Source organism: Protopterus annectens, chromosome 7.part1 (assembly GCF_019279795.1).
Source record: "Protopterus annectens isolate FY-2018-M chromosome 7.part1, PAN1.0, whole genome shotgun sequence".
NCBI classification, from domain to species: Eukaryota; Metazoa; Chordata; order Ceratodontiformes; family Protopteridae; genus Protopterus; species Protopterus annectens.
Genome location: NC_056740.1, coordinates 209,323,262 through 209,341,770, shown reverse-complemented (window position 1 = coordinate 209,341,770; position 18,509 = coordinate 209,323,262). Strand labels below are relative to the sequence as shown.

The 18,509-nt window shown below is 45.5% G+C and overlaps 1 protein-coding gene across 3 annotated transcripts in view; it reads right to left on the bottom strand.

The window, feature by feature from the left end:
• ADAL (adenosine deaminase like) overlaps positions 1 to 18,509 on the bottom strand; it is a 594,669-nt gene that overhangs the window by 433,882 nt on the left and 142,278 nt on the right. For all 3 annotated transcript variants that reach the window (XM_044078655.1, XM_044078653.1, XM_044078654.1), the window contains exon 4: positions 14,447 to 14,534. In XM_044078655.1, coding sequence (XP_043934590.1) covers positions 14,447 to 14,534 — 88 coding nt within the window. The remainder of the gene's footprint in view (positions 1 to 14,446; positions 14,535 to 18,509) is intronic.

Here is an 18,509-nt window from a genome sequence, read left to right as displayed (position 1 = left end):
TGGCATTGGGAAGCACCAGAATACAAGATGCCATGAACCCCAAGGCTTGAAGGACTGTCCTTGCAGTCAGCCTGGACCGTAGAGACAATTGATGGAAGTAAAGTGTAAGGTTCTTTTGCTTGTCCGGGGTCAAAAAGGCCATCTGGGAAGCTGTATTCAGTCTCACACCCAGAAAGCACATTTCCTGAGAGGGTACTAGACTGGACTTTGTTTCGTTCACAGAATACCCTAGGCACCTTAACACTGCCATCACATACTGTAGATGATGAAGAAGTTCGTACTTGTCTTGAGCAAGAATCAGGCAATCGTCCAAATAAGGATAAATTTGTATTCCTCTTAACTGTAAGAAGGCTATCACTGGAGCCAGAACCTTTGTGAACACCCTGGGCACAGTAGATAAGCCAAAGGGCAATGCAGAGAACTGATAATGTAAAGTCCCAGCCCAAAAACGCAGGTATCTCCTGCAACTGGGCCTGATAGGAACATGAAGATAAGCCTCTTTGAGATCCAGAGTTACCATCCAGTGATCTTTGCCCAACAGAGGTAGAAGTTGTTGCAACGTCAACATTTTGAATTTTGGAATGTCCAGGTATGTGTTGAGGATAGATAAATCCAAAATTGGCCTCCAAGTGTTTCCTTTCTTTGGTACTAGAAACAGGCGAGAATAAAATCCTAGGCCCACTTCTGACAGAGGGACCTGCTGTATAGCCCCCATTTGAAGAAGTAAAGAAATCTGCTTGTGAGCCTCCACCCTTTGCTGAGGAGGAACGTCTGGCATGCCTTTGAAAGGAGGCAATGTATGGAAATAAAACTTGTAGCCTCGGTCTATAATGTCCAACACCCATTTGTCCTGGGTGATTAAAAGCCAGTTTTGCTTGAAGAGTGCCAACTTTCCTCCCAAAGGAGCTGCCAGACAGGAAGAATCTGGCAGCTGAAGATGCAGGTCATTGGGCCTGTTTATGAAAGGACTGGCCCCTGCCCTCACCTGTAGATTGTGCAGGTGAACTCCATGTTCTAGGCCTGAAAGAACTCTGAGCTCTGCCCCTACCACGTCTAGATCTACCCCTAGATTGTAAATCAGAAGAAGGATAAGCCCATCCCTTAGTAGGCCAATTCCTGCTAAACTTAGGAGGCTGCACCTGCAAAAAATCTTTAACAGTCTGCATAGACTTAGCCTTGTCTTCCATTTTCTTCAAGACAGATTCCACAGGAGAACCAAACAAAACTTCAGACTGCAAAGAAGCATCCAAAATTCTAGTTTTAACATGCTCTGACAAATTTTGATCCTTAAGCCAGGCATGCCTGCGAATAACAGAACCAGTGGCAGCCACCCTGGAAGAAGCCTGTAAAGCATCGAAACCACACTGCAAAGAATGCTTACCCACCTGTTCAGAGGCATGCACCAAATCCTGTAATTCTTTACACTCTATGCCCTCTGCCAAAGCATCCACTTTAGATTTTAGTTGAGTAAGGAGAAAATTCTGATACTTCAACATATGAAACTGGCAATTCAAAGCCCTCATTGCTAAAGTGGAAGAGGTATACACTTTCTTACCCCATCTATCCAAAGCTCTAGCATCTTTATCTATAGGAACTGGATTCTTTACAACAGAAGCCCTGACACCCTTAGGTCCCTGGCTAATAGTTTCTGGGTCAGCCCTTGGACTCTTATACAGATATTTATGAGCCTCAGGTACTCTATAATACCTGTCTGGCTTAACTGGCGCAGGAGGCAGAGAGTCTGGATTAAGGGAAGCCTCGGAGAAAACGTCTTGAACAACATCCAAAACAGGAGGTATAGCCAAGGGCCTATGTTGTGGTAAAAATTCCCTAAGCCTCTTTCGTGAATCTGAGAAATCCTGACCTTCCCATTTAAAATGTTCCCTCATAGAATGCAGGGTTTCTGAAAAAGAAAAATCCTCTGGAGGAGAAGCAGAAGGAGTGGAATCCTCTGCGTCTGAATCAGAATAAGGAGGAAAATCCTGAATGTCTTCAGTTGAAGACTCTGAGAAATCTGAAGCCTGCTCCAAACTTTCCACCTCTGGCTCCACTCTAGGCCTCTTATCAGGAGGGGGCATAGAACCTCTGATTAAAGAAATTAAATCTTCTGCCATTTTAAGCATGTGTTTTTTAGGCACAGAACCTGCAGAACTAGGACTGACACCCGTGGAAGGCAAACCAGGCCTGCCTTTGGAAGGAGCCTTAGAGACAGAAGGAGAAGGCCTAACCACCTTAGGCAAGGAAGGCAGAACAGCAACCTGAGAGGCCCCCTCAGCCTGACCTGACTCCTGAGAGGCCACATCTTGTAAAATCAAAGCCTCCCCCTGAGACTCAACGGAAACCTCGGCTGGATCCACAGATTCCACCGTAGTTTCTAAAGAACCGGCGTCCGGAACGGATGACTCATCCTGCCTGGACTTTAAAGATTTGTCTTTGCGCTTCTTCGCGGTAGCGGGCGTCGGAGGATCTGACGGCATGTTATAATTACACCGCTTACCGAAGACAAGCCTAGCGCAATCTAACCTACGTTTAATGGTGCGCTTATTAAACCTAGCACAAAATCGACGACCCACTACGTCGTGCTCAGGACCCAAGCAAGGAATACAAAGAGAGTGGTAATCCCTATGCGGTATCTGTTTCCCACAAGAAATACAATTATTCACTTTTTCTGACATCCGGAATTAACTGAGGCAAGAAAAACAAAAATATTCCCCAAGGGTACTTAGCCCAACTTGGTTTCGGTCTGAAACTCAGAATACGAAAATTTCAGAACGCCGAACGGCACTTGCAAACGCTGCTTCTGCATCGGACCATGCGGCAAAAAAGACTGAGGATATGACGTCGGTCATGCGCTTTTATACCCTGATGCTCTGATGTCAGATCTGAGCGCCATGACCGACGTCAGCCTAATACTTTGGTATTCGGGCCGACCGAGGACAGCAGACTACCCATATGTAAGGACTGCAGCAATGTGAGATGAAGAACATCTGTACTATGTTCATCATGCATACAGCTGCAGTCATCACACTTGGGTAGAATCCCAAAGCTAAGTAAAGGTGATGGTACTAAGCGGAATTAGGAGGGGCTAGAATACCCTGCAGGACTGCTGTGGCAAAGCCCGCTCTAGATTTTGAGTATAGTGGAAGGTGGTAGTGCTTGGTGAAAGTGTGCACTGAACTCCAAGTAGCTGCTTCCAAAATGTCCTTGGTAGGGACCCCCCTGAGGAAAGCTGCTGAGGTAGCTGTAGCCCTGGTGGAGTGGGATCTGATGTATGCAGGCACTGATTTTCCATGAAATGAATAACAAAAGCTTATGCAGTGGGCTATCCATTTTGAAATAGTCTGTTTGGAAATAGCCTTTCATTGAGCACCTGTAGCATAGGACACAAAGAGCTGCTCAGATTTCCTGAATGACTTTGTTCTGTCCAAGTAATAACGAAGTTGCCTGTGAATGTCCAAGGAGTGTAGTAGCCTCTCCCCTTTGTTCTGTGGATTTGGATAAAAGGTAGGTAAATGAATAGTCTGATTCAAAGCCACACTGGATACTACCTTTGGCATGAAGGTAGGGTTGGTTCGTAAGGAAACCCTGTCCTGATGGAAAATGATGAATGGTTGCACAGCCATGAGGGCCTGTAGCTCCGAAACCCTGCGTGCTGAGGTAATAGCCAGAAGCAAGGCTGTTTTCCACGACAAGTATTGTAGCTCTGCTGAAGAAGCCGGCTCAAAAGGAGGCAGTGTCAGCTTCTCCAGTATGAAGTTGAGGTCCCAAGCTGGAGCTGGTGGTTTCTGTGGGGGTTTTATATTTTTTGCCCCTCTGAGGAACTGCCTTAATACAGGATGTGAGAATAAAGGAGGATCCGTATTGTATTGTGCTGAAATGGCTGAAGCGTGGATCTTGATGGAAGAGAAGGAAAGGCCACTGTTTAACGTCTCAGATAGGTACTGTAAAATCTGAGGTATATTTATTACCCAAGGATTCTGGCCCTTTGCTTGATTCCAGGAATAAAATTGTTTCCATTTGGCGGAGTAGGTTTTTCTAGTAGAGGGTCTCCTGGCCTCCAAGATGACATCCTGTACCTCCTTGGAGAGGAGAGTCTGTTGGCAAATTAAGGTATTTTCCATGCAGCTAGATTTAGAGTTCTGAGCTGGCTGTGAAGGATCTTGTAGTTGTGCTGGGACAACAGAAGAGGAACTTGAGGTAGGATCCATGGTGGTGAGTGTGACAGGCTCTTTAGGAGAGGATACCAGTGCTGTCGTGGCCAGTCTGGAGCAATGAGAATCATTTGTGGCCTCTCTGCTCTGGTTTTTAATAGGACTTTAGTCAGTAGAGGTAGAGGCGGGAAGGCATAGACTGTCAATGCTGTCCAATTGAAAGAGAGTGCGTCCACTTTCCAGGCCTGTGGATGATAGGTCCTTGAGCAGAATTTTTCCAACTGGTAATTTCTGTGGATAGCAAATAGATCTATGTCTGGCTGTCCCCATGCTTGAGTTATCTTTGAGAAGACTTGAGGATGCAACTTCCATTCGTGTGGGTCTGTCATATTTCTGCTTAAGTTGTCTGCCAGTGTGTTTTCCTTCCCTGGCAGGAATTGTGCCTGTAGTTGAACTTGTAATTCCAATGCTGTGTTCCACAGGGTCATAGCTTGCCTGCACAGGGGGTATGAATGCGTCCCTCCCTGTTTGTTTATGTACCACATGACTGTGGTGTTGTCTGTCCTTATTAATAGCTGGCCTGGATGCAGTAGGTCCTTGAAGGTCATAAGAGCATTTTGCACAGCTAGCATCTCCTTTTGGTTGATGTGTAGGTGCATCTGTTTTGGGACCATTTTCCCTGGATGCACTGATCTGCCATGTGTGCTCCCCAGGCATAGTCTGAGGCGTCTGTTGTGATGATTTGACTTGCTTGTGGTATACAGAAAGGGAGACCCGTGTTTCTTTGGCATGCTTGAGACCACCACAAAAATTCCTTTTGAAGGCATGGAATGAGTGGTAAAATTGTTTCCAAGCTGTGGCTGTGTTGAGACCATAAGTTTTTTAGGTACCATTGTAGTTTCCTCATATGCAGCTTTGCAAATGGTATTAGTAGGATACAAGATGCCATGAACCCCAGAGCCTGCAGGATTTTCCTTGCAGTTAGCCTGGTTAAAGTTGCCATTTTGCTGAAGTATTGAGACAGTTGCCCTTGTTTGTCTGGCGTGAGGTAAGCCATCTGGGCCGTTGTATTTAAGCTGGCACCCAGGAAAATTATCTATTGAGAGGGTATTAGTTTTGATTTCTTTTTGTTCACTGTGTACCCCAGGCAGTTTAACAGTTTTATTACAAATGCCAGATGCTGCAGTAGAATGTCCTTGCTGTCCGCTTGGATCAGGCAGTCGTCCAGATATGGGTAGATTTGTATTCCTCGTTGTCTGCAGAAAGCAATTACTGATGCCAGGCATTTCGTAAACACTCTGGGCGCAGTAGATAAGCCAAAGGGCAATGCAGAGAATTGATAATGGGTTGAACCTGCAAGAAATCTGAGGTATCTTCTGCAATCTTGTCTGATAGGGACATGCAGGTATGCCTCCTTGAGGTCCGTTACCAGCCAAGACTCCTTGTCCAGCATGGGAAGAAGCTGCTGTAATGTGAGCATCTTGAATTTTGGTACCTCTAGATATGTGTTTAGAATAGATAGGTCTAAGATGGGTCTCCAATCTTTGTCCTTCCTTGGTACCAGAAATAGTCTTGAATAAAAACCTCGACCTTGTTCTTTTGTAGGTACCTCTTGAATTGCTTTCATATTCATGAGAGCGGAAATTTGTTTTTGTGCCTCTGCCCATTGATTTTGTGGCAGGTTTGGCATGCCTCTCATTTCTGGAAGGGTGTGAAAGTGGAACCTGTAGCCTCTGTCTATAATATCCAGAATCCATTTGTCCTTTGTAACAATGTGCCAGTTTTTTGAAAACAAGGCCAGTTTTCCGCCCAAAGGTGCTGCCATTATAGCTTTGTTTGGCAGGCATAGGGGAAAGTCATTGCGTCTGTTTTCTAAATGACTGTGGTCTATCTTCTCCACCTGTTGGGGCTGGTGCTTGCCACTGCCTAGCTCTGTAAGATCCTTGAGGTTGTCCTCTACCCCTTGGGCGTCTGTATCTACCCCTTTGGGGTCTGTCTGTGGCTGGAAAGGACCAATTTTTGAAGGCCAGTTTCTGCTAAAGCGTGGAGGCTGCCCTGCAAGAAATCTTTAACTGTTTGCATAGATTTCGCTTTTTCCTCCATTTTCTTTAGTACCTCCTCCATTTTCTTTAGTACCTCCTCAGCTTTAACACCGAACAATACATCTTTTTGTAGTGGTGCATCTAATAACTTTGCTTTGACATGATCTGGTAAGGTTTGCTCTTTGAGCCAAGCGTGTCTACGTACGACAGACCCCGTGACAGCAGCTCTACATGAGGCCTCTAAAGCATCAAAATCACACTGTAAGGTATGTTTCCCCACTTGTTCTGCTCCATGCAACAAATCCTGCAACTCTTTCAAATCTGGTTGTTCTGTTTGTGTCATTTTGCTTTTCAGCTGAGATAGCAAGAACTGCTGGTACTTTAACATATGAAATTGACAGTTTAATGCCCTCATGGTTAAAGTGGCTAATGTATACACCTTTTTCCCCCACCTTTCTAATGCTCTGGAATCTCTATCTGAAGGTAAAGGGTGTTTAGCAGTAGAGGCCTTAATCCCCTTGGGACCCTGAGAAATAGTTTCTGGGTCAGCAGAAGGGCTTTTATAAAGGAACTGGTGAGAATCAGGAACCCGGTAATATCTGTCTGGTTTAACAGGGGCAGGAGGTAAAGAGTCTGGATTAAGACTGGCTTCTGCGTACACATCATCCAAAATATCTAAGACAGGAGGAATAGCCAGGGGCCTATGCTGGGGAAGCAGCAGAAATTCCATGAGCCTTTTCTTGGAATCTGAGTAATCTTGGCCTTCCCAGTCGAAGTGCTCTCTCAATGTATGTAGGGTTTCCCCAAAAGAGTAGCCCTCAGGGGGGGAGACCGAGGGAACAGACTCCTCAGCATCAGAGTCTTCAAATGGGGAATAGGCATAATCCTGGTCCTCAGAAAGGTCTGAGGAAGGGTAGTCTTCCTCCAACCTGGGTCTTTTGTCTGAGGGGGGTGGAGAACCCCTGATGAGTGTAATCAAATCCTCAGCCATTTTAAGCATCTGTTTTTTAGGCATGGGGCCTACAGAGGGGGTCTGAGGACCCTGTTTTTTAATTTTCAGAGGAGCTTTAGATTTAATGAACGATTTAATAGAGAAGGTGGTAGGCCTGAAAACGCCTTCAGAAATGGCAGGCCTCGCTAAACTTTCCGTTTCTCCGCCAAGAGTGGTGTCGGTATCTGCAGTGGGAATGGAGACTGAGGAACCTGCGACCTTGGGTACTGAAGTCACCGGTAAAATAGTTTCATCGGTAGTCAGGGGCTGCGTAGGTGCCTCGCTGAGAACCGGAGAACCGGTAGTCGGCCTTAGCGTGATCTCAGTACTCGGTGCAGGCCTTGGATGTCTGTCCTTATCCTTGCATTTTTTGCCTAAAACTGGCGTCAGTATATCCGACGACATGATATAATTAAATTTTTTGCCAAAATAATGAAGGGCGAACTCAGCCCGGCGCTTAATAGTGCGCTTGTTAAACCTAGCACAAAAACAGCAGGCCAAAATGTCGTGGTCTGGCCCTAAGCAAGGTGTGAAAATCCTTATGCGGTATTTGCTTCCCACAAGAAATGCAATTATTATGTCTGACATCGGTCTGAGGCAAGAAAAGTTTCCCCAATGGGGTACTTAGCTTTAAAGAAGACTTCGGCTGAAATACTTTTCGTAAATCTCAGGAGCTGGCCGACCGGCACTTGCAAACTGCTTCTGCTTCACCGCGCGGCAAGAAAGACTGGGGAAAATGGCGTTGGCTGCCTCTTTTATACCCCTATTGCACTGACGTCAGGGAAGAAGCGACGACAACCGACGCCGGACCTAGACTTTGGAATTCGGCCGACCGAGGACCCGTCTGACGGCAGGATAACCCAAGTGTGATGACTGCAGCTGTATGCACGATGAACATCTATACCTGCACCCGCAGCTCTAGCTGGCCCTTCGGTTGCATGGGATAGCAACCTCATGAACGAGTTGGAGATCGACTCTAGGGTAGCAAGCTGAGAAGCAACTTTATTGCATGCCCCATCAGAAACTTGACCCGCAAGGATTCCAGAGAGTTCGGAGATGAGATCCCTTTGGAGCCTTGTAAACTATGCCAAATAATTCAGAGACCTGACTGCAAAGGTCACTGAGGCAAAGACTCACTTCCCTAATCTGTCCACTGCCCAGGACTCTCTGTTAGGTGGGCAGACAGTAGGACTTTCCTCTCCAAGGTCCTTTTTTGTGGCAGCTGCCACCACCATAGCGTCTACTGACAAGCCTCTAGACCTATGGGGCTGTTCCTCTGGTGGGGAAAGTATCTTATCTGGTCTCCGGGGAATGGCCTCAATGGTATCAGAGTTCTTCCATGCACACTGCATGATGAGCTGGACTAACTCATCGGCAGGTGGGGTCACACAAGAAGTAGAGGGCCGAGAGTGGAAGGCCTGCAGGAAGACTCCTCCGAGGAAGGATTGGAGGGCTTTCAGTCACCCCTCTGCTTCAATAGTTCCAGGATGTCTCCAAAGGAGACATCATCAGGGGGTGACCATGGGGACCCTTCCCCATCATCGTAATTCATATCCCCAGTGAGAGACTCCTCCGGGGAGTCCAGGTGTTTCCTCTTACATGCCCTCTTCTGAGGGGGTTCTTCAGTGAGAGCGTCTGAAGAAGACTCGGAATGGAGGTTCCCCTGTACAGGGGGTCTCCTAAGGCTTGCGCTGTTGGTGTACTGGGGAGGTGGCCCATGATAGCTGCAGCTCAGAGGGAGCAGAGGGAAGGCCTGACATAGAAGGAGCACTTCCAGAAGCAAGCACCCTCTCCATCACCTGGAAAGCAGGTCCGCCCGAACAGGAATGGGAGCCCAGAACCGAGGAAGACAATCTCGGAACCGGGGTCACACCCCACTCCGCGCGGCCCGCTCCCAGGAACAGAGACTCAAGCAAAACCGGGGCAGGTTTCGCCTCCCAGATCCAAAGATGGAACAGATGAAAAACTCGGAATTGTACCCAGAGCTGAGGGTTCCACCCCCCCCCCCCAAGCATGAGATTGAGGAAGGGATGGCTCCGAAGGAACTGAAACCCAAGAGGGTCTTGAAGCCTCCGAGAAAGTCACTGTCTGTGCTGACGAAAGGGTTCCCCCCAATGACATTGGCGCTATGGGCCTCTGAACCGAAGGATCCAAGGGAGGAGAATAAGTGGGAGTCATGGGGGCAATAGACTCAAAACCCAGAGTGGGATGGGTTTTTGGAAGATTTGTAATCCCTCTGGCTGTCAACAGCTGATCGAACAGATGCACCACATCCAATTCAGATAGACTCCTGGTGGACCTTACCGACACTCCTGTGGGGGAGTCAGGTTGGTCCAAAAAAGGGCTATAAGCTTGTCCTGAAAACGGGTCCAAAGACAGGGAGAGTACTAGGTCCGTGGTGCAGGAAAAGTCGGCACCGAAGATTCCAGCTTTGAGACAGGCAAAAGGGGCACTATCAGTGCCGAGAAAGGGCTCGGAGCTGAGAGGATAGCTGGAGGAGAAGTCATTATCGGCTTCGAAGAGTTAGTCGGGACTGACTTCAGAGAGTAGAGGGGCAATGTCGGTGCTGAATTTACAGAAGGCAATAAGGTTGGAGCCGATACGACACTTGGAACTGTAGAAGTCGGTGCCGACGTGGAAGTCATAGTAATGTCCACAGAGACCACTGGAGCTGAACTCAGAACCGAGGTGGTCAGAGCTGAGGGGGTGATCTTGTGCTCCGTGGAAGACTTGTGGGCCTTATGCTTATGAGGCCTACCCTTATCACTGGCCGGTGAAGAGGGGTCAGAATGAGGACGTTTCTTGTCCTTCGATGGAGGGGTTGAGACCTCCAACACAGAAAGCACCTCTGAGAAAGGTGAAGAAAGCAGGCCTTTCAAAATAAGTTTATTTTTCCTTTCATTCAGCGTCTGCTAACTGAAACTGACACAAATCTGGCAAGGAGGCTTCACAGACAAGTGGGAAACCCCCAGGCAATAGACACAATCATCATGCAAGTCGCTGCTGGGGAGTTTACCATTGCAGGAAGTGCAATCTTTGAACCCCGAAGTCCCTTTCTTTTCAGTCACATCCAGTATACATTCCAAAAAGTTAGCGAAAGAGAAGAAGAGGAAATACCAACAATGGTATTAAGAATACCATGAGGGTAGAGAAAGGCATTTACCAACAATGGTAAGAGAAAGATACCCATGGGTAGAGCTAGTTATAGATAACAAGGTAGAAGAGAGTTTTAGGAGAAAAAATTTTACAAAATACAATACATTTTTAGAAAATACAACACTTAGCTGGACAGCGCAGTGAAACGCTGTTATATGGCTGCACGGCAAATGAGATCTGGGGTAACTGAGCGAAGGGCATTGTGGGTAGCAGCTTAGCTCGAGAGTTTTTGGTTGACGCAAGCTTGGTATTAGGCCGATTCGGTTCCGAGGGCTCGGAACTGAACCCATCAGTGATGAATAGGAAGAAGATTAACAACTTCAGATGGTTAGTTTTTTGGGGTTTAACAGCAATTAATTGTCAGTGAGCCAGGACTCAATGGAAGTGAAGATGTCTTGGGTATGAGAAAGCAGTTCATGGATGGTTTTCCGGGTAGAGTCATATGCATACTGTAAAAGGGTTGAGTTTAGTAGCGGAGTGTAAGTTGTTAGTATAGATACTGAATAGAGAGGACCCAGGATAGAGCCTTGGGGAACTCCGGTGTTGATAGGCAGAAAAGGAGAGGTGATGGTTTGCCAGCATATAGATTGAAGTCTGTTACACAGATAACTAGAGAACCAGGATATAGACAGAGGAGAGAGATGAAGGTCTGAAAGTTTAGTTAACAGTTTAGAGTGGGACACTGTATCAAAAGCTTTTGAGAGATCAAGGAAAAGACAGGAGAGGAGTAGGTTATTATCACAGGCTTCTGCCACTATTTGGGTGAATGAGAAAAGTGCAGTAGATGTGCTGTGGTGTGGTCAAAAGCCATGCTGGGTGGGAGTAAGGAGATTATTTTCAAGCAAGTGTTTGAGTAGCTGGGAGTGAACACATTTTTCAAGTATCTTGGAAAGTGGGGATAGTATAGCTATGGGACGATATTTTGAGGGTTCAGTGGAGTTACCTCCCTTGTGGTGTGGGATTGTGTACAAGGATTTCCAGATGTTGGGGATGAGAGCCTCAGTGATAGAGCGATTAATAAGGATAGAAACAGGGCAGGCAATAGAGGTGGCTGCAATTCTAAGGAAGTGGGGAGGAAGATTGTCAACAGATGGTGAGCAGGGTTTGAGTTTGTTCAATTGGGATTTAATAAAGGAAATGGAACAGACTGTAAGGAGAAAGTATTAGAGGAAGATGGACTGTGAGGTGGGGGCACAGAAGAAGGAGTGGGACTAGACTGAGCCTTTGAATTGTGTCTATGAAATAACTGTTTAATAGGGTAGCAGTTTCCGTTGCACTACTGAGAGGAAAGGGGCTGAGGGTAGAAAGGGTGCTAGGGTGGAGAATCTTATTTACAGTGGACCAAAATTTCTTGGGCTTACTATGTGGGCTGGAGTATTTAGCAGCAAAGAATGCTTTCTTATCTTCAATGATATTTTTATATGTGTTTCTGAGTTCTTTGTAAGATTGGAGTAGTGTTGGAGTTTTATTTTTTACCCAGGTTTTCCGAGCAATATCCCTCTGCTGCATAATAGGGCGTGTTTGCTTAGTGCGCTTGGGAGCACAGTTCTACTTCACCCTGACTTTTCTGGATGGGGCCATGTTCAGTATATCTAAAAATATCTTGCTGAATGCAGTAACAGCATCATTTAGGGGCTCAAGACAAGATGTAGGCAGCTTATGGGCTTGGCCCAGGAGAACCTGGCAGGAGCACAACAACAGGAAAAAGGTCTGGTATGACAGGAATGCCTGAGCCAGAGAGTATGCTGTGGGGCAGCAGATGATGGTTCTCATTCCTGTCAGACACGCTAAACTGCAGGCAGCTTGGGAGGGACCCTTCAAAGTGGTAAGGAAGGTCAGTGATGTTAACTACATGGTAGAACTGCTAGGCAGGAGGCAGGGGCACAAATTGTACCATGTTAACATGATGAAGGCCTACCATGACAGGAAGGCCCTTGTGCTGAGTATTTGCATTAGGAAGCAGGAGGAGTACGATGGGGATCTATGACTTCATAGAGCCAAGCCAGCAAAATCTCAAGTTACTATGGTGGAGCCTAGAGTTGTAGGCATATGATATGCTAGTGCAACACTGTAGTGGGGTCAGCAATGCCAACGCAGATTTGATTTCTTGAAAGGGAATGGGGAAATGTATTCCCAGATATGCTTATTTCTCTCAAGCCATGTTTCTCAAGGGTCACTTGAAAAACTAGCCTGAGTCTTCAAAGGGGGGAGAGATGTGTTGACAGGAGGTAGTGACTACCAACCATGCCAGGGAGAAGTAGGGCAGTGGATATATGACTTGTGCCAGCACAGCTAACTGGAATTTTTTAAATAAGTATATGTCATTTGTACATCAAACTGATCTGTACAGATGCTTGTGCTGAAAATCTATTTGTGAGCTTTGCTTGTGTTAATTGTGTTAAAATATATCAACAGTGCACCCTGCTGAAATGAAGAGAAATGCACATGTACTATGGTATCTGAATTAAATGTATATGTTTTAATAGAGGATAGTGGCACAGCAATGGTTAACCAGCTGGCTTATTTTAAGAAAAATAAGAGAAATGTAAATGAGCTGTTAAATCACTGAATGGCACCCCACAGTGCTGAGTAGGACCGGAGATGATGGGTCTAGGACAGAGCCTTTGTTCATTAGATCAGTGAAAAGATTTGAGGCCTCTAGACACTGACATAAACATGTGGAAATGTACTGCAGCCATCTATGTTCAATTCTTGTCTCAGATTCAAAAGGAGACACTGTGGGAACCTAGAGTGAGGTGACCAGATGAGGTCATTCTGCAAGTCATCTTGGATATTATATTTTACAGGGAGTAATCTCAGGGGACAGAGTATTCTGTTTGGGGAGCCCGACTAGAAAGACTGCTCACAAATTTCATCTTGCCTTGCTCAAATAAGTTATTACGGAATAGTATAATTCTCTTAGATTCAGTCAGGAATATAGTGAAGCTTAGCTTAGAGATTTCTTTTCTTTATTTGTATGAGCCTGTCCATCAATGTTGTTTTCAATATTTTCTGTGATTTGAACTCTGTGGTTTACTGTGAATATATATTCAGTATTTTCATGTTCTTTTATTAATTTATTATTAAATATATTAAAAACTTTTATTCTGGATGGTCCTTAGTATCTAACCTTTCAGAGTACTTGTATGTATTTGGTGACCCTATGTGGGACACTCCAGAAGGCCGAGTATTAATATTACACAGTATAATTAGTCACCGTTTGTTAAGGGCCTTAGAGTAGCTGATTGTAGGAGTGTCTGGTGGCAGTGAATCTATCTTATACTCTTGGCAGAATGGGGTATAGCTACTAAACCCGTGCCAGCCTTTCCCAGGAGCGCGGGTGTGTGTGAAAGTTAAATCTTAAAGTGTGTGTGTGTGTGTGTGTGTGTGTGTGTGTGTGTGTGTGTGTGTGTGTGTGTGTGTGTGTCAGCTACTTGAGGCAGGGACACGAAGCATAGGTTTACAGTGAGGGTGCTGGAGGACTTGGCCTGGATACTCGGCTGAGGATTTAACCGTACAGCTGTACCAGTAGGGATTCTTACTGGGGACCTTGAGGGAGACAGATCTAGAGACCTCCAGACCCCGGGCTGAGTGTGTTCCCTGCATGCTCTTAAGGGAATTTGTACTTGATGCAGAGAGGTCTGCATATGGAAATACCGAGTGTAACCATTTGAATTCCAAGTGCACGGCCCTCTATAGTGTCAGTGGTGAGGATTCAGGCTCCTTGATTACTGGCCCGGCGTGGGGACGACAAATAGTGTTGCCCATCACATACTGGCAGCAGTGGTGAGCATTAAAATATGTATCAGCACATCAGTCTTCAGACAGGTACAACATCTCCATCCTAACCCTGTATTCAAACTTCTTTAATCATACAATGATACTTACTAATTTAGAAGCCTACCTTAGAGTAGCATAGCTGCAATACAAGCAAATGAAGCATTAATCTTAACATTCAGTTGTCTGAGCTACATACCATGCTGCGCATTGCGTAGTTTATTTGTGGTACTTTGGGTGCTTTTAAACTTATTCCATATGCCAGGGGCAAACATACTGAGCAACATCAGAATACTGCAATATTTAAAAAAAAAATCGTAAAAAGATACCAGTGGAATTTTCTTCTCGTGGAGTACTCCGCAGCTCAAGATACTTCACTCCATCAGCAGCAAATTCTTTAATGACATCTTTTGCTACCTAGTTTTGCAAACAGGAATGTTACATTATTTGACAAAGACTGAAGTACATTTGTAAAATGCTAATAATAAATCTGCGTGACTTGACTAAAAAAGAGTAAAAAGAGTATAGACATCTAGCAATCTGAACAATAAAAGTATGGAGTAACTTGTACAACTAAGAGGAGAAATAATTCTGACTTACTTTAAAGGATACATAATTCCTCTAATTTCAGAAAAATAACTTATTCTTCTGACTTCATACAGAGATAAGGGGTGCCATTGCTTTTCATGCCAACACTCCATTCACCCAATTAACTCAAGTGCCGCTGTGTAAGGACACAGTCTCCTGTTTCTTATGCACCACTCTTCAGAGACATATTATCTTAGCCTGACTTTGCAAATCAAACCAGCAATGATCAAATGTTTAATCACAACTCATCCCTAAAGGACATTTTATGAAAGATGAAATATAGATTTTGAAATACAGCAATTATTTATGCTGTCAGACACATTTAGTACTAGTATTATAAGCACAGCTATTCCTTAAACCCGCTACCAATCTGACTTTTAAATTCATTCTTGCCAAACTGAGGTTATGGCATCACTGAACACTAACAGAGGCAACTGGCAAAGAAACCTGGGTTCTTACAGCAATTTAGAGTGCCATAAAACAAGCCAGGATCTGGGGAAGGGCAGAATGGGTGGGAAAGAAAGTACAGTTGTGTACATTTACCATAAATGTAGATGTTATAGTGTATTCACTGTTGCAGTCATCACATTTGGGTTATCTGTTTGCAGTAGCCCTCAGCAAGCCTGATTATCAAAGTCTTGGGTCCTGCATCGGTTGCTGTCTCATCTTCCATGACATTAGGTAGTCAGGGGTATAAACCATGCAGCCGACACCATTACATATTTTTTTCTTGCCCCAGATGTCAGGTGCCCCCATAATGAGAAGCAATTATATACAAGGTTACACCTCCAACAAAAAACAAATACACCAAAAAGCTTTAAGCATAGTAAACAAGAACAGAGGTATAGTCAATAGAAGTCAGGGGGCTGGAGGGAGGGTAACCAGGACTGTAACAGTGAATACACTCGAACATCTACATTTATGGTAAGTGTACACAACTGTACTATGTTCTTCATGTTTCACTGTTGCAGTCATCACATTTGGGTAGATTCCCAAAGCTAAGGATGGGAGGAGGTAATTAGATATCATTAGGACCAGCTATAAGGCCCTGCAAGACTGCAGTATCAAAGCCAGCTCTGGATTTAGAAAAAATTGGCAAGTGGTAATGCTTGGTGAAGGTATGTACAGAACTCCAGGTAGCAACTTCCAGGATGTCCCTGGTAGGGACACCTCTGAGAAAGGCTGTAGAGGTAGATGCAGCCCTGGTTGAATGTGGTCTTATCCTCTGTGGGATAGGTTTTCCATGGTACTTATAGCAGAAATGAATGCAGTGGCCTATCCACTTAGAAATGGTTTGCTTTGAAATGGCCTTCCTCTCTGCCCCTGCAGCAAAGGCAACCAGCAGCTGTTTAGATTTCCTGAGAGGTGTCCAAGTAAAATCTAAGTTATCTGTGCAAGTCCAAGGAGTGCAGTATTCATTCCCCTTTGTTCTGTGGATTAGAAAAGAAGGCTGGCAAATGAATGGACTGATTTAGGGCCGCACTGGATACCACCTTGGGCATGAAGGAGGGACTGGTCCTGAGGGACACCCTGTCCGCATGAAAGATGATGAAAGGCTCCACTGCCACGAGAGCCTGTAATTCAGATATCCTTCTTGCTGAAGTGATGGCGAGAAGGAAGGCTGTTTTCCGAGAAAGGAATTTCAACTCTGCATTTGCAACTGGCTCAAAGGGAGGTAGAGTGAGGTTTTCCAATACAAAGTTAAGGTCCCAGGCTGGAGTAGGGGCTCTCCTGGGTGGTCTTAAGTTTTTGGCCCCTCTAAGGAACCGCTTCAGCAGTGGATGAGAGAAGAGGGGTGGTTCTGTATTGTAATGAGCTGAAATGGCTGAGGCATCAATTTTGATGGAGGAAAAGGAAAGGCCCTTGTGAAGCATCTCAGTTAAGTACTGAAGAATCTGAGGTAAATTGGACACTGCTGTTCCCATCCCCTGAGTTTGGCTCCAGAAACAGAATATTTTCCATTTTTCAGCATAGAAATTTCTAGTACTAGGCCTCCTTGCCTCCAGAATGACATCCATCATTTGCTTACTGAGGGATGGTAACGGAGAGATCAGGTAATTAACCAGGCTGCCAGGTTCAGGGTTTGAAGCTGTGGGTGCAGAATCCGGCCCTCCTGCTGGGACAGCATGGCCGGGGTCTGAAGCAGGTGCCATGCTGCCAGCAGTGACACACTGTGCAAGAGGTGGCACCAGTGTTGGCGTGGCCAATCTGGTGCAATCAGTATTGTCCTTGGTTTGTCCTGTTTGATCTTTAGTAGTACCTTGGAGAGGAGAGGCAGGGGGGAAAGGCATAAATTAATAAGTTTTTCCAGGTGAAGGACAGGGCATCCACTTTCCAAGCTTGTTTGTGGGGAGTCCTTGTGCAGAATTTGTCCAATTGGTAGCTTTGGGGGAGGCAAACAGGTCTATCTCTGAGCTCCCCCATTTGTTTCTCAACAAGTTGAATATCTTTGGGTCCAGTTTCCACTTGTGTGGGTCCGTGAGATTTCTGCTTAGGTCATCTGCCAGTGTATTTAGCTTTCCTGGCAGGAATTGAGCCTGTAGGTGCACTTGATAGCTCAAGGCTGTGTTCCACAGATCTGCAGAGAGGATATGAGTGGGTTCCTCCCTGCTTGTTTATGTACCACATAACAGTGGTGTTTTCCATCTTTACCAATAATTGTCCTGGAAGAATGTGGTCCTTGAAGGCTGTCACAGCATTCTGTACAGCTAACATTTCTTTTTGATTGATATGCAGGTGCATTTGACTTGGGTTCCATTTGCCCTGAATGCACTTCCCTGCCAAGTGAGCCCCCCATGCATAGTCTGAGGAGTCTGTTGTTAGGGTTTGGGTGGTAGGGGGTATAGTGAATGGCAGTCCCTTGTTTTGGTGGCAGGCCTCTGCCTACCAAAGGAACTCTATCTGTAGACAAGGTATGATAGGAATCATTGATTCTAGATCCTGAGAATGTTGACACCATAGGCTTTTTAGATACCATTGTAGTTTCCTCATATGCAGTCTTGCATATGGAATTAGTCGAATGCAGGAGGCCATGAACCCCAGGGCTTTCAGTATTTTCCTTGCAGATAGCTGGGTTTTTGTGGCCAGTAGTTTGAAGTAGCCTGTCAAATGAACTTGTTTCTCTGGCGTGAGGTAGGCCATCTGGGAAGTTGTATTCAAGCTTACTCCCAGGAATACAATTTGTTGGCAGGGTACAAGATGTGATTTCTTTTCGTTTATGGTGTACCCCAGAGAAGTTAGCAATTTCTTTACAAATGCCAGATGATTTAATAGTATGTCCTGGCTTTCTGCCTGAATTAGACAATCGTCCAGGCATGGGTATATCCGAATATTTCTTTGCCTGCAAAATGCAATGACTGGAGCTAGGCACATTGTGAATACCCTGGGCGCAGTAGATAAGCCAAAGGGCAGTGCAGAGAACTGATAGTGCATGTAGCCTGCTTTGAAGCATAGGTATCTTCTGCAAGATTCCCTTATTGGGATGTGCAGGTAGGCTTCCTTTAAATTCAGTGTTGCCAACCAGGCATCTTTTCCTAGCATAGGAAGCAGCTGATGAAGAGTTAGCATCTTGAATTCTGGGATTACCAAAAATGTGTTAGGATAGACAGGTCCAGGATAGGACGCCAGGAATTGTCTTTTCTGGGTACCTGAAAAAGTCTAGAGTAGAAACCTTGTCCCTATTCTTCTTCTGGGACAGGGTGAATAGCCCTGATGCTTAAATGAGAGAGAACTTGCTTTTGAGCCTCTGCCCACTGATTTGGGGGTATATCTGGCCAACCGTTTAGGGTTGGTAACGAGTGGAAG